This window comes from Wyeomyia smithii, chromosome 3 (genome assembly GCF_029784165.1).
Source record: "Wyeomyia smithii strain HCP4-BCI-WySm-NY-G18 chromosome 3, ASM2978416v1, whole genome shotgun sequence".
NCBI lineage: Eukaryota > Metazoa > Arthropoda > Insecta > Diptera > Culicidae > Wyeomyia > Wyeomyia smithii.
The window spans coordinates 83066190-83089343 of NC_073696.1; the positions used below are offsets into that span (position 1 = coordinate 83066190).

Here is a 23154-nt window from a genome sequence, read left to right on the forward strand (position 1 = left end):
TAACTTGTGTACATGGTACAGCGAGAGCAACACAGGCCAATCGATAAAGATCTGGGTAATCGTTCCGGTTCTCCTCCCACCAGTGCAGAATGTCGGTATCCAAAGGAAGCCACTCCAGTACGCTGAACTTTCGGAGTTGGATAGCTATATCAGTACAGCTGGCCTGTGCCTTCGGCTGTGCATTCTGCTGAAGCTTCTGCTCAAGACGGCTGAGTTTACTCATCGGTTGTGAAATAATAGTTGATCCTCCGGACGAGATACCGGGTGCAGAACATGTTGGTCCATCTGTTATATCTAATTCGATCAAAGCTTTCCATGTCTTGATAAGATGTTCCTAAAAACAAAACATTTCAATAAATGTTAATATAAGTGAACACTTTTTACATACAATACCACTTTTTTGCTGACCTTCATTCAAAAATGGAGTTCCATTATAATTGATCCTTCTGTCCAAAAATGCTGTAGCAAAAAAAAGCATCGTTATCGAAGCAATTCGGCTTACGCTTTTCATCGCTGATACAAGTCTTCGAGCAAGTTCATTATCGATTTCCTGTAGCTCTAGTATCAATTTTTGCCACATGACAAAAAAATCACCATAAATAATGGCATGATTTTGCACCTTTTTGGTCACAGGATAAACTGGTTTCAAAGTGTCGCAAATGACACGGCAGTTGTCCCAAAACATGTTATCAAACTCCTGGTTAAGGCTTTCGATAAGAATTTCATTTATGAACTGCTTGTTTTCCAGAATGCAATCAATCATTAAATAAGCGAAGCCCCATCTGGTGGTACAATCGAGAAAAGGAAGCCGTTTTTTATTTGCTTTGAAGCTTTGCTTGTACGGCTCACTGCGTAAAATCTTAATGAGCTCTCGAACTTGAGCAATTATTACTTTGGTTTCGTCTCCGGATGTCGCCTCAACGACAACCAAATTCAATGCGTGTGCACCACTTTTCACGGATATGAGGATTGAATTGAGTTCAGTGAGCAGCTCATCTGGAATATCTTCTGGAATTTCATCTGAGGCAATGTCGTCTTGTTCAACTTCATCCGTTGTGGTGCTTTTTCATTCACATCTTGGCAGAACCCCATTTCTTGCCCATTGATCATAAGCTTAACGAACTTCAGGACGTTACTGCCAGCATCCGTTGTTGTCGAATACAGTTGGGTGATTTTGATGGCGAATTTTTTCAATAGCTGTAAAACTTCTTTTTCGATATATTTGGCTGTATGGCGATCAGTTGTTTCAATAAGACCCAGCGTTCTAATAGTCAGCTGTCCTTTTCTGATTAGTTGGAGATTAACTCCGATGACGGAACGTCCGTGGCGTGTTGCCAAGTCCAGTTTTAGCGACACCAGATTACCTCTGACTTCGTTTTTGATTGAGTCAACGAAAATTCGTTCCACTGAGCCACACAGGACAGACACATTGGATGGTGTCAAAGCAGGGATCGGAAGCTTTGACGCAATGGGATCAATTAGTCCTCGAAAGCACTTTTTCGCAAATATGTTAAACGGCAAGTGGCAAACTGTGACGAGCTGCACGCAGTTTCCGAGATACTCCTGCATGTCCACCGACACCACCAACTTAGACAGCTTCCTTGGAACTTCGTTGATCAGACCAATTTCCTATGCAAGCTTTTCATGCTTACAAATCAAATGCCTCTCCATGTTGTAGGTGGTTACGTACGTCAAAATCGTTCCACACTCCGGAATTCGACACATGACGCCAACTTTTGAATCAGTAGAATCTTTTACTTCGTCGAAATGCTGCATAATATTGCACGACTTCCTTCTTTCAACGGTCCCTTTCTGCTGTGGTGATGGCGATTGCACGACGGATGAATAATTTGCCGCTAAACTAAAGTATTTGAATTAGGATTTTGTCAAATCGTCAACTAAAATATACTTACGACATTGTTTTCCTTTGTTTGATATATGCTCACAACAAGAATCGGGCACCAACTGATTTCTCAAACGGTGACTGAGAAGGCGATGAAAAATGCTCCCTCTTAAACTGAGAGAGAAAAAAATTATTCACCTCTTGCACGCGACGATCGGGGGTGAAAATGAACTCCATACAGCAACGAGAACGTCGTTCAGGACTGCGCAACTGAAATGCTCTTCGACTAAATGTGGGTATAGCCACTCACTCTGTTTGAGAGAAAGTTTATTTATCTCAAGCGTTTGACAGGTAATGGAGAAATTAAGAGCAAAAATCGAGGGAATGGAAGAAGCCTGATATTAAGTCTTCCAGGATTCCGCCTAGTAATAACGACTTAGATACTGTCACGCTTGAAGCAACTTACTCTGCTTCGCTCGAAAGCTGAGACATCGTTGTCTGCTTGCGACTGGTCTAAGTAATGGAGGGTTTATAGAATTTGAAAAGGTAGCCGATCACGGACCTAAGTCTTCTATAATATCCGTTGCCAAAACAGCATCTACGTAACCCATTAGGTATCTGCCCGATTCAGTTCTCTTGAAGGTCAATTCAATTTGTTTTGTTGGGAACGTCCTGTATAGCTAACCGGATAGTGGACGCATAACATTTGATTTATGATGCTTCCAAGTAGCTCACAGTAGGGATGATTCGTGGAAGTCCCTTTTCTCGTCAACTGAAGTCCCTTTTTCCATAAGAGTATGTGTGGGATTGCAGCTACTCAGACCGTATTTGTTCAAGAGCTCGATAGTAGCAGACTACTCTTACGTCAGTTACATCACGCCATCGGTTGTAGTCAATGTGGATACCAAGGAAATACAGCAACGTTTCGTTGAATTAGTTGTTCCAGTATCAAGGAGCTTGTTTCAACACATAGAGAGGTTTCTTAAGTAAAATACCATATTTACCACGCTATAGGTTGCCATGACATATATGTTATATATGTGCCTCATATATGGTTCCCGGACTGGTCAGAACTTACATCATAATAAAGTTCTCAGCTTTAGCTTTCTTAAGTTCTTCATCGTTAGTAAGTTATGTATGGGAATATGCCATGGTAATCCTTGGCTGTATTGCTTCAGAATAGCCGAAATCCTTTGTTCTCATCGCATTTGAAATCGCGAGCAACAACACTCTCCTGGTGACTTGTTTCGCAATCTGTGCCAGGCTTCACTGCATACTAGTGTTTCGCAAGCGTTCCATTCCAAGCAAAGCAGTAAGAAAGACTTCGGTTTGGTATTTTGGAATCGATGAGCAATCAATGGACTTTTCTCTTTATCCTCTCCGCTACACCATTTTGTTGCGGAGAGTACGCTACCGGTGACTTGACTTGTATTGCCTTGTCTTTGTAAACCTTGTGCTGATTTTCGGAATAGTATACTCTTCTCTGGTCAATTATCAGCTTCCAAATCACTTATTCAGCACCGCTATAAAGTTGGAATAGTCATTTATGGATGTGACAAAATATTAATTTTATCTACCCTCACACGTCGGAGTGTATAGTTTCGTTGTTCTCACTCTCGAGCTGTTGATATTATCTATGCAGGGCTTACCACGGACACAGACTTCACAGAATTCTAGCGGAAATTCAGCCAAACAGTGAGATTTGTTACCTGCGTTCTTGTTGTTTCCGAGGAATTCTGATTTCGAGAAATTCTTCATTCGCCTGAATCCGAATCATCATCAACTCATACGTTTGCTGCTCTTCTGGGAGATATTCCAACACCGTCTTTAGAGGGGCGAACGATTCAGGAGAGTCAAGGTCGAGACCGTACAGACATCACTTTCCTCAGACTTAGGCTTAGAATTACAGCAAATGCTCGCGGATAACGGTTTCATTTTCTGCCAACTTCTTGGTGAACGTTTTTTCGGAATTTTCCACATGTCTTTGAGAGCGGTCTTCAACAATTCATTCAAGGTACTCATCCGATGTTAGGCTTATTCAAAGGGCTTTCGTCTGTCTACCAATTCCAAGGAGCTCGGCCGCTTCCGCTGTATCCGTCCAATTTGTTGTTTGTGAACGAACTATTCATCTCGGTTTATTTTGGGTTTTGTATTCATGTCATGGGAGGTTCGGAATTTGTGGGGTGATCCTAGGCGAGATTCATGGGGGTCCGCGCCACCACAGATCAAATCTTTGTACTGCGGCAAGTATTCCAAAAATGCCGCGAGTACACGTAACCACGCACGCGGTATTCATCAACTTCAGGGCAGCGTATGATGCAATCGAACGAGATCAAGGGCGAATTTCGGGGACGCTCTCGAGTCCTTGCGAATCTCGAAGAGGGTTGCGGCAAGGTGACAGGCTTTCATGTCTGCTTTTTAACATTGCCATGGAAGGTGTTATTAGAAGAGCCAGGAACTACAGGATGTTCGGCCAGTTACCTTTCCTTCGCCGACGACATTGACATTATGGCACGCAACTTTGTGACGTTGACGAAAACGTAAAGCAGATCTAAGGCAGAGGCAAATCGCCCATGCTTGTGGAGGACCAGTGTGCCTTTGGGGTTTTCAAACGGAACGCGCTGCGAGCGATCTACAGTGGGGTGCAGGTGGAAGATGGGAAACGGAGGCGACGAATGAACCACGAGTTGAATCAGTTGCTGGTAGAACCCTCTATAGGCAATATAGGCAAAATCGGAAGGCTACGGTGGGCTTAGCACGTCGTGAGGCCGTCGGAAGAAAACCCAGCCGAAACGGTTCTGGATGACGACCCAATAGGATCGCCGCGTCGTGGCGTGCAACTTGCACAGTGGATCGACCAAGAGGAACAAGATCTCCGTATCCTGCAAGATTGACGACGTGCAGCCACGGATCGATTACAATGGCGTAGGGTTTTAGATACTTCAAAAGCCGCACAGGTCTTCGGTTGATTGGTAAGGTAAATAAGTCATGTCTTTTGAGAGGTTTACTTCGAGTGTTGGTACTTCGATCAATTTGGAGAAAAAAAATAGATGAATAAGTGTAAGGTCGATGTATTTTGTTTCTCAAATTGAATAGATTATTATTTATTTAATTTTTTGATTTACAAAGTTTCTCCAATTCACTCAGTTATAAGCGCGAGCTCATTCTTCGTTTCTATATTCCGTTCTCCTGCACGCCGCCAAAGGTCGTCCTTAGTACTCGTCGTTCGAAAGCTTCGAGCACTCGCAGATCCTCCTCGAGCATATACTTCGTTTTAGTCGTATTTATCTGCAACCCAATCCTCGCTGCTTCCCGTTCAAGTCTGGTGTACTGTTCTGCCACCGCCGCAGTTGTTCTGCCGACAATGTCCATGTCATTAGCAAAGCAAACAAATTGACTGGATTTGTTAAATATCCGCTTGATTCCGTCCGCTTGATTCATTACACCTACAGGGCGCAATGTTAAATAGCAGGCAGGAGAGACCATCACCCTGTCGAAGTCCCCGGCAGGATTCAAATGGACCCGACAATCCACCCGAAATCCGCACTTAGCACTGCGTCCCATCCACCGTAGCCTTTATCAGTCTAATCAGCTTCCCCGGACAGCCGTTTTCGTCCATAGCTCTTTTCGGTTGATAGTGTCATACGCGGCTTTGAAGTCGACGAATAGGTGGTGCGTGGGGGTTCTTTATTCACGGCATTTCTGGGGGATCTGCCGTATGGTAAAGATATAGAGATAGCTAGGGCAGATAACCCCATCCTTCTACTCTTCCGGTAGCTGTTCTGTATCCCAAATTCTTGCAATCAGCCGGTGCAAACAGGTGACCAGCTTCTCCGGGCCCATCTTAATAAGCTTCGCTCCGAGGCCATCCTTCCCAGCCGATTTATTGTTTTTCAGCTGCTTGATGTCATCCTTAACTTCACCTATCGTTGGGGCTGACACGTTTTCTACATGTGTCGCACTGGCGGGATCGCTTTCTCCGCCGCCATGGTCTCCTACCTGGGTGCCATTCTGGTGTGCGTCGAAGTGCTGCTTCAACCTTTTGGTCACCTCGCGATTGTCCGTCAGAATACTACCACCTTTATCCCGGGATATTTTAACTCGCGGCACAAAGCCTCTGCGGGATGCATGGAGTTTCTGGTAGAACTTTTGTGTTTCCTGAGAATGATGCAGCTGTTCCAGTTCTGCAAACACCTTCTTCTCCAGGCGGCGCTTCTTCTCCCGGAAAATTTGGGTTCGCTGCATCTTCTTCTGTCGGTGTCTTTCCATAGCATTTTCCTCATTCATCACCCTTCTATATTCGTCGTCGAACCATTCCTTCCGTTGGGTTCGTCCCACATGCCCGATGACATTCTCCGCTACGCTGTTGATGGCTGTTTTAATTGTGTTCCAACAGTCCTCGAGAGGAGCTTCCTCCAGCTGGTCCTCTTCCGGCAGCGCAGCTTCGAGCGAATGCGCGTAGTTTTCTGCGACGTGAGGTTGCTTCAGTCGCGTGAGATCTAACCGGAGCGAGCGTCGGTACCGAATGTTGGTAACAACGGAGAGTTTTGGGCGCATCTTAACCATCACCAGGTAGTGGTCCGACTTGATGTTAGCGCTGCTATCCTCTGATGTTGATGATGTCTGAGAAGTGCCGACAATCAATCAGAACGTGGTCGATCTGTGTTTCTGTCTGATTTGGTGACCTCCAGGTGTACTTTTGCATGAGGTTGTGCTGGAAGCAGGTACTATGCACGGCCAAATTGGATAGATGCTTTGATCTTATTATTGGAAAGGACTCTTCTGAAATCGGCAAGCGCAGGTATTTTAGTTAGAGAACTGCGGAAGGTGAACGCGGAAGTTGCAGCTATACAGGATGTGCGTTGACCGAAAACAGGAGAACGGGAATTTCAGACGGTAGAACTTGTTGTGTACATTTCATTCAAGTACCACAATAAGAGAGCTTCGAAGAAGCAAGGTCATAGAATCCGCTTAGACAAGCGAGTGTTCATGGGTTCGAATCTTATTATAATCGGGCCATTCGATTCAAAAAGACTTAAATATGGGTTTATTCGTAGGCTCCACAACACAAAAATTTTTCTCCACACTGAAAACTCGTATCTAAACCTTTGGAAACTTCATCCATAGCATGTTATACGCGTCAGTAAGGTCGATATGATAAGGTCGATATAAAAGATAATAGAATAGTAAGTCTGGGTCAAAATATAAGCACTATAACCTGTACCAGCCTATTTCTTAAAAAGTGACACTGCAAAAAGGAAAAAAAATGATCTCAGTGTGAAAAACGTATAAATAAAGACTTTTTCCGCCCCGTAATTACGTCAATGGCCTCAGACTAATGTTTGTTTCACTTAGTATTTGGCCGTTTACTTTTATTTACTGCAGCGTCTATAGTTATCGCACCAAGAAACTAATGACAGTGTTTTGATCTGGAAGGTTTGGTTACTTAGTGGTGAAAATTTCGTTATGGTTGGTTCACGCGTTGAAAAGTTGTCCAAGATGGAATGCGAGAGACGAGAAAAAAATGGTCACACCTACGTTGAAAACCCAACATGGTCACTAGGAATTATCGCCAAAGCTCTCAAACTACCGAAATCGACTGTGAATAACGTTACCGGGACACTTTGACGGTGAATCGCGCTAAACAAAGCAAACTAAACGGAGAATACCGGAAACTACAAGCGAAAGTCATCAGAACAATCCGGAATAATCTTTGGGCCTCCCTTCGTGATTTGGTGAAAAGGTTCAATGCACAGCACATAGTACAGTTCGTCGAATCTGTATGTGTGAAGAATTACGATCGTATCATCCTAGCAAACAACCCAACAGGACGCTGAAACAGAACCTGGTTGCCAACACCGGAGCAAGAAAGCCATACCAGCAAGTCCTGACGAAGTACAATGGCTGTATTTTGATGGACGATGAAACATGCATCAAAGTGGACTTTGGGCATATCCTGGGTCGGAAGTTTTACCTTGCTAGCCGTAAGGGGAATGCTCCAGGTAGGTTCAAATTTGTTTTCGCCGATAAATTCGCATGCAAATTGCTGATTTGGTAAGCCATCTGAAGCTGTGAAAAGCAGACAAAACTTTTCATCACTGGAGTAACCTTGATGTACTGGAATGGTACAAGCAGAATTGATAATATTGATGTTATCGAAAAAAGGGTTAATCCACCAAACTGCCCACTGTTTCGTCCCATCGAAAGATAAAATTTATTTTCTCCTGAAGCTGTCACTGATAGGTAACGAACGTCAGACAGTAAAAATCAAAAGTCGTTCTGCTCTTTTGAGACTGCTCAGTCAAAAATACACCTAACGCTCAAACAGCTTTTAGACGAGTACTTTTTTTGGATACTAATGTTTGAATAGTTGATAGTACAATTTAATCGAAATATTTCATTCTCTCGAACAAAGAGCTGTCCATTAATAAACAATCTGTAAAATGGTGCAGCCCATAAAAGATTTGACTTTTAGAATGATGACGATAAGTATTACAATATCTGCGAATGCAATAATAATTTAACTAGATTACACAAAATGTTTTCTTCGTAAAGACAAACCGGGGACGGAATAATATACTTTTCCAGGATTATACAGATAACAATATACACCTGTACGGTAGCGTCGCTTGTTGTTAAGTAGCAAATCATTCCCTAAGCGCCAGTTGTTGTTTCCCACATAACCCAACAGCTCCTGTATATCACATACGTTTGCACACATGTTCTTGCTGCAGGTTGAATTGTAGGTTAGTGAAACGTTTAATTTCTTACAGGCCGTAACTTAATTTTATTTGCTCTATTTTTGTTTTGGTGATAACACAGTTCACGCCGATTAGTGTTACCATGTCGCACTCAAAAAAAATGTTGTCAGAAATCGGGGTGAATGTTTTTTGTCTCCTCCGCGAGGTGTCGATAGCAGCGCACAAAGTGATTGCACAAAATAGTCCCCGGAGAACCGTCTGTTCTTTCCCAACCAGCGCCCGTATCTTAGGTAAACAGTTTAGCATCATATTCCAATCATGTCGGTTTTTTCTGCCGCAGTGACCAGCCCCGCAGATAATATCCATCACGCCACCCGGCCGTCCTGTCTTCCACCGGAGTGCAAACTCCAGGCAGCACGGTTGCTATCAGTTTCAAGTTTCATGCGTACCACGTTGCTTTTTTATTATTTATCGAACGTAATAAATGTCTGGCCGTTAAATCCACCGTGTTCCTCCATCGCTACACGTCGATGATCTGGTAGACTATTTGTCAGGCAAATGGTAACCTGAATAGGAGGTTATGCCAATATACAATGCACTTCTGGGTGGAGATCCAAAAATTATTGGAAAAATAATACGCACCAATATTAGCTAGGTTGCCGTACAGCCTCTCGTTCGGGAATGAATGCAAGAAATTTCCTCGCGCTTCATCTTTTATGCGTTCCATCACGCGCAGGCATCGCTTTGTTTCGCACCGTCCCTTCCATAATGGCAATATTTCCGTTCATTCATTAAAACGAAGTAAAAGGTTGGTACATTCTCATGTTAATTTGTCTCACCACTCGAACAACCGGATTTGGTCAGCCGGTGACATTGCATGATCCTTGCCATTGATTGGAACTGAACGAAGGCTGCAGTCTTTGCATCTTAATACTTTTTTCGATGTATCTCAGGCCTCGCATTGAACATTACATTGTATACATTTCGGGAACATAACTGACAAGCCCCAGCAGGGGGTTTTCCTACGGTCAATACGTTACGATTGGAAGCAAAAGACGACATTTCACTCAGCCGTTGAACCGCAGCGGGTCGTTAGTAGAGTCCCATTCATGGTCGAGATGATTTGATTTAATCGAGTCTCGTTGATTGAATAATTTTGAGCATGTTTGCAAGCGGCAGAAGCGGCAGTAGCAGTCCGACCTAAATGGAGGCTATCGAAAGCCTATAAATTTAACTTTCTTCATTCGCTCCCAACGTGCTCGAAGCGGTCAGAAGGGCAGGCTGAAATAGTGGGCACCCCCGGATTGCTGGTGCGTTTTTATTGCCGCTTTGGGAGCAATTACAAGCGCCTACGTGCAGGCAGGGCGTGAGCACCGAAAGATTGCTGCCGCGTGCCGTTCGGAGTTCCATTCCGCCGCAGCAAATCAACGACACGTTGCATGCCAATGACGGTGGATTGCTAAATGGCTTTTCGATTGGTTCGATAAGTATTAAATGCGATTTAACGTGGGGCCATTACCGGAGGGCTATTATCGGCAGATTGCTAGGCAAAAGCTGAGCTTTGACAAACGGTGGATTTGATTTCTGCCTCGCGAGAAAGGCTATCAATTTGTCGTGTAAACAGCAATTCTATTTGAAAAAAAAAGAAGAGACAGGGTAAAAATGACGAAAGGTGTTGAATCAACGAACGAGCTTAGGATTGATTATTCTTACCGAGTAGGTATGTAAATAATTTAAGCTGACATTAATGCTATCGTTTCGAGTGTTAGAAGACTAAAAACTCATCTTGAAAATTGAATTCATCCGCTTGAACTTATTGAGATTTTCTACTTTACGGTCACTTAAGTTGTATTGGGTTTGAAAGCTAGTCAACAATCTCGGCTAGACTACTACTACGCAATACACGGTTGAAAGAAATAAATCTTTGAAATTTCGAGTAAAATTATTCTCGAAAATGCTCTTTGATTTTTATTATGTGGAATGTTATGTGGATTATTCCATATTCAGTTGGGTTATCTTTTGTCTACAACCTACTTAGATTTGGTTAAAATTTTTTGGAAGAAAATTAATTAAGGAATCCGGAAAAATTATCAATTTTGATAATCAGTGTAGCTAGATATGTTATTTTTTCAAATTTGACCAATAAAAAGAAACAGAATATTTGATTAATATTAGAAATTAACAATATCGTTTGGATAATGAGCTAAAGCCATTTGACGAACAGGTTCATGAAGCATAATGCAGGTCATCGTGTGTTGCGCATTTAATTGCAATAGTCGCTGATGGCGTTGCGGGCGGAGAGGGCAGAGCAGCTGTAGCATAGTCAGAATAGCTGGACAGTCATAACTACTTGTCAAAATTTTGTGTGCTATTTTAGCCATGATATCCTTGCGTGATTGTTCAAGAGTTGCTATACCAACCAATAAACAGAGGCTTCCGTAGAGTGCCCGATGCACAGTGCAACACTTAGAACATCAAACCTGATCATAATTTTTTTTTTGCACTGAAAACGTATCATACAGTAGGTTATAATAGAAACTAACGAGTGAATTTGTATAGTTTTTTGCATGTTGTAACCCACCTAAAAATTATGTGTGACATTTCTTATAGTAAAATTTAAATTTAGTCAAAATCTGCTCAAAATTCAGTACACTTTTCCATAGTTTAACAAAGTTTCATTTTTCTAACCAAGGCTATCCAACTATCCAAGAAGCGAAGAAATAAGAATTTCTTGATTTTTTTCACAGAGCGATAAAGTATGAAACCGGAAGGATACAGAAGTATTCTCTTCATCACTATAACCAAAAAAAATAGTATTTTTACGTAATATTTCGCCAAAAACTTTTCTTTGTGATGTTCAAGTTAGAACTTCAAAATTTAGAACAGTTTTTCATGGATATTCAAACAACTGGCAACACTTTCTTAGCTAATTTACTTCAAATTATATTATTGAGAATCATAACAGTTTTAGAGATTTTGGCAAAATAAGAGAAGAATAAGCAATGAAAAAACAATTTAAATTAAAAATGCTATAGCTCAATTTTACTGTTGGAAATTTTCTCATGAACAGTATTCCACGAAATAATATTTTTTGGATTCTTGGTAGTGGCCAAAACACGCCCAAGTACCGATCGCCAATAGTGTTGTTTTGCAAAAACTTAAAGTTTGATATATCGCAATCAAGGTATCGCTACCATTTTTAATCTAGCCTATGTCTCTGGGAGGGTACTTACCTCACGGTCTCCCTCGATAAATCCAGAACAACGGAAAATTTCGGAATGTCGCCTACTATGCCAAAAACTAAGATAAATTTGTGATCTTTTGAAAAAGGTTCGATCAAAATCGGTTCAGATCTTGCGGAATGGCAGGTAAAAGAATTTTAATTTTTTTGGCTCCGGAGGGATCGGGTACGCAAACATTAAGTCGGATATTTTCTAATTGCATTCCTTCATTTGTGCAGCAATCGATTGGAAAATTGTAATTTGATTATTCGAACTAATATATCAGGGGAAATTGTCGACCTCTGGCTGTTCGCTTAATGCTTACTTATCATAGCACGGTGAACAGAATGATAGACCTAGTAACCCGGGAATGCACTCTTTGGGCCATATAAAAACCTGTCTCTGCTCAAGCCGATTATTTTACTAGTAGATAGCGACTAAGACGGCCCTAATTAAGTAGCACCGGGACGCAGCAGTAACGGTAGTGGCACTTCCTCTTGGAAAAAGCTGCCTTCGTTTTAATTCGTTATAATTTTTATTCCGAAATTTTACCTTCAGCATCCCTTCTGGCAAATTTGTTACCATTTATGTCACTTTCGGCATGTTTAAGACATAACTGAAAATTATCAAAATGTTCAAATTATTTATTTTTGCTTCTCAAGATTTTCATCTTTTCGCCTTAGAAATAATTTCTGGGTACGCCACTCTGCCGTGGGCTGGGATTTTGACGTAAGCGCCAAAATTTCGAATTTCGTTTTTTTACGTATTACTATAGTATAGGTTGCCCATTACAAGATGCTTGTTGCCGTTTTTTAAAATATTGAATAATAGCTAAGAAATATCAAAAATAAGAAGTGACGTTAGCTCCGTTTTGCATAGACGTGACGTTGAGGTATGGATAGAATATCGTACCATGCTTGTGGAGTGCTGCGATGCATTTTTGGCGCTGACTTCTTGCCCGCATTTTGAATAGCATTGCGCAGCAGACATGAGGTCGATTCACGTGCTTTGATTATGTTTTTTGCTGCTGACTACTTACCAATACGCATGGCAAACTTGACTATCCAGGCACACCTACGTCACTTTTCGTGCAAAACGTTGAAATGGTTTTGTTGTTTTGCAGGAAAGTGACGTTCATGTTAAAACTTATGAAAATAAACATGTTAGAACAATGGGATACATTTTTTAACATATTTACTCAGATTCTATAAGATCAGAATGCTAATAAAAGCGATTCTGTTAATTTGCGATCGATTTGGAAGAAATCGCTTCTGGAGCGATTTTGTGCTTCTGGCGCTTACGTCAAAATGCTAGCCCACTGCAGCACTGCATCATACAAATAACATAGAATAAGGAAATATTTATTTTATGTTCGTGATTCACAAATTTTAATATCTTTTCTGTGATTCGGTTATCCGGAAATCTCGATTATCCGGAATGAAATTCTTTTGATACTCCGGAAAATCGAGTCCGACCTGCACTGCAGCGGTAGTTGCAGAAAGTACTAGTAGTGGCGGTAGCAGCGCCAGTATTTATGATGTTAACCCACTAGTGCCCAAATTAATTTTTAGACGGACATCGAAAAAAACACTATGAAGCTTTATAAACATTTTTTAAGTTCTTATTGAAGCTTTTTAGAAGTTCAACTGAAGACCGTCTAAAGGCGGCACTGGGCACTAGAGGGTTAATCTACCGCCAGTGTCTAGTTTTCAGTGTGCAAACAGCCTGCTACTTTGCGTAATCCTAACCGATTTTGGATTCAACAACAAACTGTCCTTTTCGGGACAACCAAACAAATGAATTAAAGATTTAATATTTTCTCATTTTGTTCTAGAAGTAAAAGTGGAATGCATGCTTACTGAATGTTTAAACTTGTTTGCACCGCATAGTGTTCATTTTATTTCGGTTCAGTGATGTCGTATGTATATGTGCATTTTGAAATTTGGTAGCACTTTAGCTCTTCTTTTGCACTTAATTTTAACAATATTTTATACAAGTAATTTGACAAATAACCTGATGTAGCTCTACGTTAATCTTGCGATCGTGGCTTTGCATACAACTTTTCTGTTATTGCTGGCTGTTTAATTTCAATTACAACACTAGTCAACACAGGTTTTGCCGTGATTGCGCGATTGTAGTTTTTTCATCGTTTCTGAAAATTTTGGAGCTTCTATCCACCTTTTAAGTGCGTCAAAAGACCATAGAGTAATTGCGCGTCGGGTGCGTCGTTTCTTCTTTTGTTTACAGGATAACTTCATGACTTCTAATCTTTTGGAGGGGCGGCCCGAATAGCGTCTGTTTCGATGCAAGCGACTGAGTACGAAATGCTGTGCCAAATGATTGGAATTTGGTACTTGGAACGTCCGATCTCTCAATGAATCAGCGTTAGTTGGCTTGCACGCTGGAGGACTAAAGTAGTAGGGAGTCGAAATCGCAGTGATTCAGTAGACCCTATTGCACAAATTTCTTTCAAGTAGCACTTCTACTACAGTAGGGACAAAGCAGCGGAAAACAAGAATCGTTTGGAGACCCATAGATGATCGTATATACGTGTTGAGAGTTAATGACATGAAGTCATGAAGTTCCAATCCATACCTACGCACCGGCGAAAAACAAATTCGAGGGCGTCAAGGATGGTTTCTACGAAAAGCTTGAACGATTTTATTACGAGTGCCCGAAACTCGACGTAGAAGTGCTTATTGGAGATACGAATGCACAGGTTGGGTGGGAGGGATTCTCCACTTTTCAACCAATGAAAACGGCCTAAAGTCTATAAATTTTTCCACGACCAGAGGAATAGCCATATGTTGCTCCTATTTGCCACACATAAAAATTCGGAAACACATTAAAAGGCACCCAAATGGACAAGTCTACTCCAAGATCGATCATGTGCGGATCAGAGCCTGACAAAGTCATTTTCAATTGACAATTTTCAGGTTATAGTGACGCGTTGACTCGTCGCTTTCAATTGAAAAGCTTTTGTATCATTCTCTCTTATTGAGTCACATGAAATCTACTCGGAAGCTTTTGCTTTGAGTTTGACAACTGAAGGGCTAGAAACTGATATAAATGCGTTTCAATTGAAAGAAAAGATTATCACCGTCACTCTCGCATGACGATTCTCAATCGAAAATGACAATGAGCGCAAACGGAGACAGGGGCTTCCATACAGTACTTCGCGCAAATATATGGTCGAGGGAGAAAAGAAAATCGTGACGATATGAAACAAAGAACACCAAAACAAGTTTCACAATCCGAAGTGGTTACGCAGCGCCAGTGATCATCAGCAAAAAAAAAAAAAATTCCGAAATTTTGATCGGAATTTGCGTGACGTATTTATTGGATGCCGTTTTAACTGCGACTTGCGGTATGAGAAAACTATCATCAAACGACGCGATGTGGTGCTAGTTTCAATGGAGATACTGAAGAAAATGAAAGAGTCTTTCTCTCCGTCACTCTCTCCGTCAATTGAAATAGTCATCAGTTTCATTTGAAACGATCCGATGAACAACAGACGGGAAAGAGAGAAAGAAGTGATTCGATGACAGCAGCCGGAAGGAATCAAGTAAAAATGAAACTGTTCGAATCGAAATAACAACGCGGAATAATCAGTTTCAATGTTTTGTTTCGAATATGTTGAGCCCTGGTGCGGATTGACGGTCGGTGTTTTTCGGATGTTACTGATGTGAAGTCTTTTCGTGGACCAAACATTGATTCTGACTATTATCTCGTCGTTTGTAACATCCGCTCATGATTGTCACGGTTTAACTTAAAACGATTGAAAGCTGAAGGCATCCCTTACAAAGACGCAGAGAATCTTAAGTAAAAATCACTAGGATACCCATAACTCGGTGATGGAATCGTGAAAGGAATCGAGCTGGGGCAACGGATCGCAGAACAGCAGGAGGAACGAGAGGAAGATATAAATGTGCTGTGGAGTAGTATTTACTGTGTCATTGTAACCACTGCCAGAGAGGTGGTAGGTACGATGCGTGAAAAACAACGAAACGGCTGGTTTGATGTCGAGTACCAGAGAGCGCGAGAGAAGGAATCGCATGCTCACTGCGGCTACGCGTCAGTACAGAGAGAGATACATTAAAGCAAGAGCTACTTAAAATAGAGTTCACCGTCGGAAGAAGCGCTCACCGTCTGTCTGTAGAATTTAAGACGGCGTACAGTGAAGAAGTGAAGTGAAGTGAAGAAAACAAAACGACCTGTGGCATACTATGTTGGACTATCCGAAAAAACTAATTAAGCTGAGTCGTATGACGCTGGAGGGATCGAAGTCATGCGTGCGGATAGCTGGCAAGATATAAGTCGCGTTCATAACACTAGATGAACTGAAACAGGGGAATGCGCCTTTCAATTTATTGTTCAACATCGCCATTGAAAACCCAGTACGAAAAGCAAACATGCAAAGAAACGGTACGATTATCAAAAAATCTCACATTCTTTTTGGTTTTTCAGACGACATTGATATAATCGACCGTAGGACCGTGCAGGGGTTGATAAATGGCTGGGAAGTGCGTACTAGCAGTACACCCGTTCTAGTTGGCGTAAAATAAACTCCGGTGTGGTCCAAAGCAGAATGCCTAGCAACTCCTTTCCCTACCACCACGTGGTACCGACTGGGATACGAGCAACCAAAGGAAGATCGGTAAACCGGTGGGAACTTGGTCGTATGCTAAAAGGGAAGGGCGATCTGTTCTCCTCGGAGAGCAGCTTGTCTGAGCGTTTGCTCTCCATGCTAGGGGCGGCTCAAACAGCGTTTGATCTAGAGTGGACGGCTGAATTACGACATTTGATGCCTCGCTACACCCAAGATGGCAGCCCCGTCGCGAGACAAGGTATCCGCAGGCAGCATACCAAAACTAAAATACTACGAACAATCAAGAATTGAATATGGACCGAAACAATCGACAACGACCTAGGCGACGAAATAAGGACGATGATTGAAAGCTCGATACATGAAGTTGTAGACCGCTGAACACCCCGGGTGGCGACCAGATTCCTCTGGAGCAACTAGAATCTCGCCACTTCGACATTGTTGCGCACCAGGAGCTTTACCGGAAAGGGGAGAAGGTACCGAGGATTGGTGGCCGCAGGGTACAGTACTACCATAGCGGCGGCACAACCAATGAGGTGGGTACCGGATTTTTAATGCTGGGCAGGATGCAGCGTCGTGTGATCAAGTGGCAGGTGATCAGCGACAGGTTGTGTTTGTTGAGAATAAAAGATTGGTTCTACAACTATACTATCCCTAATGTATATGTACTGCCCTCAAGAAGAAAGACCCGATGAGAAAGAAGCTTTCTACGCACAGCTGGAGAAATTCCACGATAGCTGCTCGCGTAAAGACATCAAGGACGTCATCGGGGACATGAGCACTCAGATCGGTAGGGTGAACATATACAAGCCGGTGATCGGCCCGCACAGCCAGCACACGGTGACAAACGGCTAGCGATGCGTGAACTTCGCAGCTTCCCGAGGATTCTTACCCCAAAAGGACATCTACAAAACTACCTGGAGATCACCTACCTCACGTACAGCAAACCAAATTGACGAAGTTCTCATTGACGGCCGGTTCTTTTTGGCCATTACAAACGTACACACCAATCGCGGTGCGGATATTGGCTCGGACCCCTACCTAGTTGCGATATCTTTGCGCTTAAAACTGTTCACAGTATACCACGCGCGACATCGTCGAACCACGCGGCTTAACATCAAGCAGCTCAAGGACCCTCAGACTGTCGAGGAACACGCGAAACAGTTCGAAGCGATACTACCGACGGCGGAGGGGCTTGGCGCATCGCCTCTCGAAAACGGCTGGTGCAGCATTCGCACAGCTATCGAGGAGACCACAACTACGATACTATTAGTGGGAGCACTGAGTGGCAGAAACTAGTGCTGGGACTATCCGGATTAAAATAACCGGATATCCGACAAATATCCATAATCCGGATCAACCGGATATTATCCGACATGATATCTGAATTTTCGGATAGTCGGATATCCGGATATCCGGATATTGTGTCCGAACAAAGTTTAATGAGAATTATGTAAATAATTACTTACGTGGGTATGGGGATTGTGGAAAAAGCCATTTTTCCCGTTACATTTCATTCGAACGGGCCCAAAAGTCAGAAAAAAAAATCCGGATATCCGGATATCCAACTATTCGATTATCCGTATCCGAATATCCGGACATCCGAATAATATTTGTTTACACATCCGTGATCCGAGCTTCGGATGATATACGGTTAAAAGTCCCAGCACTAGCAGAAACGACTGGTATGACGGGGAGTGTGAGGCAGCGGTGAATGAGAAGAACCGGACCTGAGCGATATACCTGGGCAGGTCAACGAGTGAGAACAAGGACATGATAACCGGGCACGGAACGACGTGACCACGATTCTAAGACGAAATAAGCGCCAGCAAGAGGATTGTGAACAGGAAGAGCAGCTGTACTTTTCCAGTGATACGCGAAAGTTTTATGAGAAGGTAAACCAGTCTCGCAGAGGCTATGTGCCATGACGCGGACGAGAACCTTCTCACGGATGCCAGCAAGGTGGTCGACAGGTGGAAGGAGTACTTCGATAGCCACCTGAATGACGATACAGTAAAAAGAAGCGAAGCAGGAATTGACCTAGGAGCACCAGCAGCAGATGACCGAGTTCCAGCCCCCGATGTTTATAAAGTTCTTAGTGAGATCGAGAAACTGAAAAATAACAAAGCCGCAGGCAAAGACGGACTGCCGAGCGAGCTCTTTAAACATGGGAGAGAGGCGCTGGCTAGAGTGCTGCAATGGGTCATTTCCAGGATTTGGGAGGAGGAAAAACTGCCACACGAGTGGATGGAGGGGTTCGTCTGTCCCATCTACAAAAAGCGCAACAAGCTGGAGTGCCGCAACTACCACAGTATCTCGCCAAACAACATATAAAACGCAATAGGGTGCTGTGGGCCGGTCACGTCGTAAGGATGCCGGACGGCAACCCTGCGAAATTACTTCTCTTCAAAAACCCTGCCGGCACCAGAAATAGAGAGGCGCAGCGTGAACGATGGCTCGACCAGATCGAAGGAGACTAGCGTGTGATAAGACGCTTGGGGAACTGGCGAAACATCACTCAAAACCGAGTAAGATGGCGACAACTTCTTGATACAGCACGAGCCACCATGGCTTTCATCTGATGGGTAAGGCAAGGTGAGGGCCGTGCAGGAGGCCTTCAGGTCTTTGAGGAGGGAAGTGGCGAGGTTGGGACTTATCATTAACTCTGCCAAAACAAAGTACTTGGTAGCTGAAAATAATATGAACGGACATGAAGCCTTGACTGTGAAGGAAGCTAATCGACGAGCGCTAAGAGTTTTTAAGCGTAAAATTCTGTGATTGATACTAGGCGGTAAAATAGAAGATGGACCGTGGCGCAGACGCATGAATCAAGAGAAGTACCAGGTATGCAAACATGCTGATATATACTATTGTGAAAGTAGTATAGCGGGGCCGGTTTTTGCAGGCTGGACATGTAGCCAGAAGACCTGGCGAGGGAGCCGCCAAAACTATCTTCAGCAGAGAACCAGGAAGGGCCCAACGACTTGGTGGTAGGCCTCGCGCTTGGTGAATGTGCACGGTGGAAGAGGATGCACGATCTGGTGGTGTACGGCTGGAGAACGGCTACTAAAGACAGAAAAAGTTGGACATCTTTAATTCGTTCTGTCCTGAGCCGATGGACGGTTCATCAGCCAACAAAGTAAGTGAGTAAAAAGCAAAGCAAAGCCTTGGTGCTACATTCCGATCGGAGCTTGACCTTCTGTTTATTTATACACAGACTTCGCAGGCAACTGTTTAGTATACAGGACTGACACTCATAGTCTCTCCCGAGTCGAGACTCGAACCTTCGGCGACTGGCTTGTTAGGCCAGCATCGTATCTTGAGACCATCTGAAAGTTGAAGTAAGTGTGTAAGATGCATTAAAATATAGTTTTAGCTTGAAATTCTGTTTTTTTCTTTCTTCAAATTAACTAATACCAAAAATAATCTAAAGTAGAAAGTTCGCTAGTTAGGTCAATATCAAATTAATATCATTGGTATTTTTTTTTATTATTAAGGAATGACCATGAACATGTCTCAAATTACCATTTTCAGTATGTTGTTCATCTACAGCACAGCTGGTGGTAAACAAGGCGCTAATATTGTTCTGCTTGTTCCGCAGAAACAACCTATCAACCATCTAGATGCGTGCAGCCGACAAATTTTGGCTTACCTGGAATGATAGAAAAATGAAAATCATTATTTCATTTATGCTGTGCAATAAATCTGTCACAAATAAATTTATTGATTTAGTACAGTTCAGACAGTCCAACAAATCACACCACGCTGTCATCACCCCCTGTGCCCCAGACGAAACTGCGGCTGCGAATTCGAACGGTGTATGCATTTCTTCGGGTCTGCCTGGTATCCTGCCAGGATGGACAGCAGCAAACGAACCTTAATTGAGACATTGAACGAAAAAAAAAATCATACACAGGCAGCAAATTAAGCTAACTTGAAAACGAATGCTATACGATTTGTTTTTTATTCCTTCTTCTTCTTTTTAACTCAGGCGGAGAGCACGAGACAGCCCCGTACAAAGTCACCACAAGCTCTGGAAGTCGAAAGTTGATTTATTTATTTTAAATCTACCAGAGCGCCAATCTTCATAAATTTGCATCGATTACAGCAGCGAGTGAACAAGACGGTGAAGAGTGCCAACGAAGCTGGTTTAATTGAAGCGTCTCGGAGCGGTCTTAATTTAGTTTGTTAATGCACTTGCGTTGATGCAAGTCCAACCCGCCTAATTATGCTGTGCATCGTATTCAGCAGTGTCACCGATATTAATAATTCGATCACTGCGAGCTAACTTTCAGCTATGCCAGTATGTCATGTCGCAATAGTTTCGCCATCAGAAAAGGATAGGTAGTAGACACTAGTTGCAGTTCACAGCAATAAATCATTCATCAAATCATTCATGACCTATTCAGCGCCTTCCAACGGTGCCGTCGGCAATGTTCCTACATACATATATCTGCGATTTCAATTGGTGCAGTGTGTCTGTCACCGCGAGAATGCAACAGTCACCACCTACCAAGCCGCGTATGGGAAGCCGATGACTGGATCGAACTATCGCCACTTTCAATCTCAATTTCTCACAGCGTCCAGATTCGTTCCGGGGTGCAATTGTGCAGTGTCCTACTGTGGGATGGATACTGGGTATGTTGGGCGAAAAATAGCCAAGAAACTGTTGACTCTGTTCCACAAACCTTGCACCGAAGTTGAACCACTGTTCCGAACAATTGTCCTCGTCTCGCGGCATCGTGCATTCACCGGGTTGACTTCGGAGTGATTAATTACTTCAACGGTGCAGTAACTCACCGCTTAATAAAGCCTATCGTTACATCTCGTTATAGCTAAATACAGTCAAATGACCGCCTAGACATGCCGCTCGAAACTCTATCGAGCCGCCAAAGAGCGCGAAAGTGTCGGTTCTGGAAAATATCGACTCAATTCATGTTCACGATCGATCCTGGGCCGATTGATCGATCAGCGAAACGAGCGCGTAACCCATCGGACGGCTATTTATGCAGTCGTAAAAGTGAGTGCTGAGTTGGAGAGGGGAGCAAGCAAAAAAAAAAAAAATCGCGGGCAGCTGAAGCCGCTATTAGCCGCGGCTGATTTATACCAGAGCAAATTAATTTGAATTTATAATTTCTCACACGCCGACAGTCTGGTGTGTACTTTGTTTTGCGTGATTGCTTGTTTTTCTCTTCTCTAGCATCAAACGAAATATCGTAGGAAAAGAGGATTCGCGTGGATGAGGGTTTTCCTGTGAACAAAATATAAGTTTATGTAATCGGTTTGGGAAGTTTCGTAATCATGACGCAATTTTCGTTTGAAGATTCGCAAAGGTAACTTTCGTTTACTATTTTAACTAATAGCCGTAAATATCCATTTTATAAAGATAGATATTGCTTAAAAATCGAAAATCATCTTGATGCAAAAGCGTAGAACGAGTTGTATGAGCATTAAAAGTTTTCACAAGTTAATAAGCTTTTCAGCAAACCGGATGCTGCCATCACATTTCTCGCGCTCCTAACAAGAGACATTTAGAGATTTCGTGAAATCGTGTGATTCATTGTAAAGCTAGCCAAATTAATTTGCTCAGTAAAATCTGCCTATAAAATCTCTCAATGGGATTCGATAGTTTTGGTAACCCATCGAAACCAGTTTCAGCTTAACCTTCTCGGCAGTTATAATCCGTTCAGGATTGCTTTGTCTACATGACCGCCCCCATAGCGTACAAAAAGAACTATAAATCAACTAACTTGTTTGCCAAAATTCAACTTATGGCTATCGCCATATAAGCGACCTTTGAAAAGTGAGTATGCTTCACGCATCCCGGCAAGTTGCTGATGGGGGCAGAATCGCGCACAAATGAGGTTAGGTATCTAGGTACTGTTCTCAGCAGATTTTGATTGACGTTTGCATTACTTATTACTTATACTTATTAGAATCAGTAAATCTGCTGTGTCAAACTAAATCGACAAGTTTTTTTTTCGAACGATAGAATGTAGAAATTCCATTTTCGAAACATTACTCGAATGATTTATTTATGCGAGAAATCACGTAATGGAATAGACATTCTGCTAAAATTTATTTAGGAAGAATGTTGTTTTTTTTCTGGACTCCGTCGTTAGTTTCCTAAAGTGCCACACGCACACTGAAGGTAATGTTTGATTAATCTCAATCAATCTTCTTTCCAACAGCTAAATTAGTTTGCTACACGTTGTTACAAATATGTACACGCAGCGTCGATTGTCTACAAGGTTTCCACACAATATAACGCGTTATAGTTAGTACAGAACGGCGGTCGCCATACGACACACACGAGTTGATGTGAAATCGAACAGAAAACAAAACGTAATGATTTGCACCTTACTTCTCAGCTTAGAAGCACAATGCGGGCATAACAGTACTTGATCTGATAGAATTATATTCTATCCAGATATTTCCACCAGTGTCGACCCAATCCATGGCACATTATTTTTTCGCACAGCCAATGCTTTCATTACATTACAAGTGACTGCGCAATCAATCACATCAAAGTTTGGTGACGGGTTCGGGTTGGAATTGTGGAGGGCATGGGTTTTTGCCCCCCCCTCAGCTAAACACGGAAGGGTCGCCCGCATGCATGAATTCTGTATAATCTATGATGAACCTCAGCCAGTACAAGAAAGTACAAGGCGCATATCAATTGAATTGTGCAGTGGAGCAATAAATCGTCTTATCAGCTTATAAATTACTGAGTCCGTTCGTGTGCGTGTGTGTAGTTATTCTATACGCATAAAATGTATAAAC

The 23154-nt window shown here is 42.6% G+C and overlaps 2 protein-coding genes across 2 annotated transcripts in view; one reads left to right on the top strand and one right to left on the bottom strand.

Annotated features, from left to right (window-relative positions):
* Positions 1 to 23154, bottom strand: part of LOC129731930 (netrin receptor unc-5-like) — a 573886-nt gene that overhangs the window by 418727 nt on the left and 132005 nt on the right. The window lies entirely within an intron of this gene.
* Positions 16354 to 17670, top strand: LOC129728366 (uncharacterized). Its single transcript, XM_055686803.1, has 3 exons — positions 16354 to 16612; positions 17051 to 17211; positions 17272 to 17670. Exons 1-3 carry the CDS (start codon positions 16354 to 16356, stop codon positions 17668 to 17670), a joined length of 819 nt encoding a protein of 272 aa, XP_055542778.1.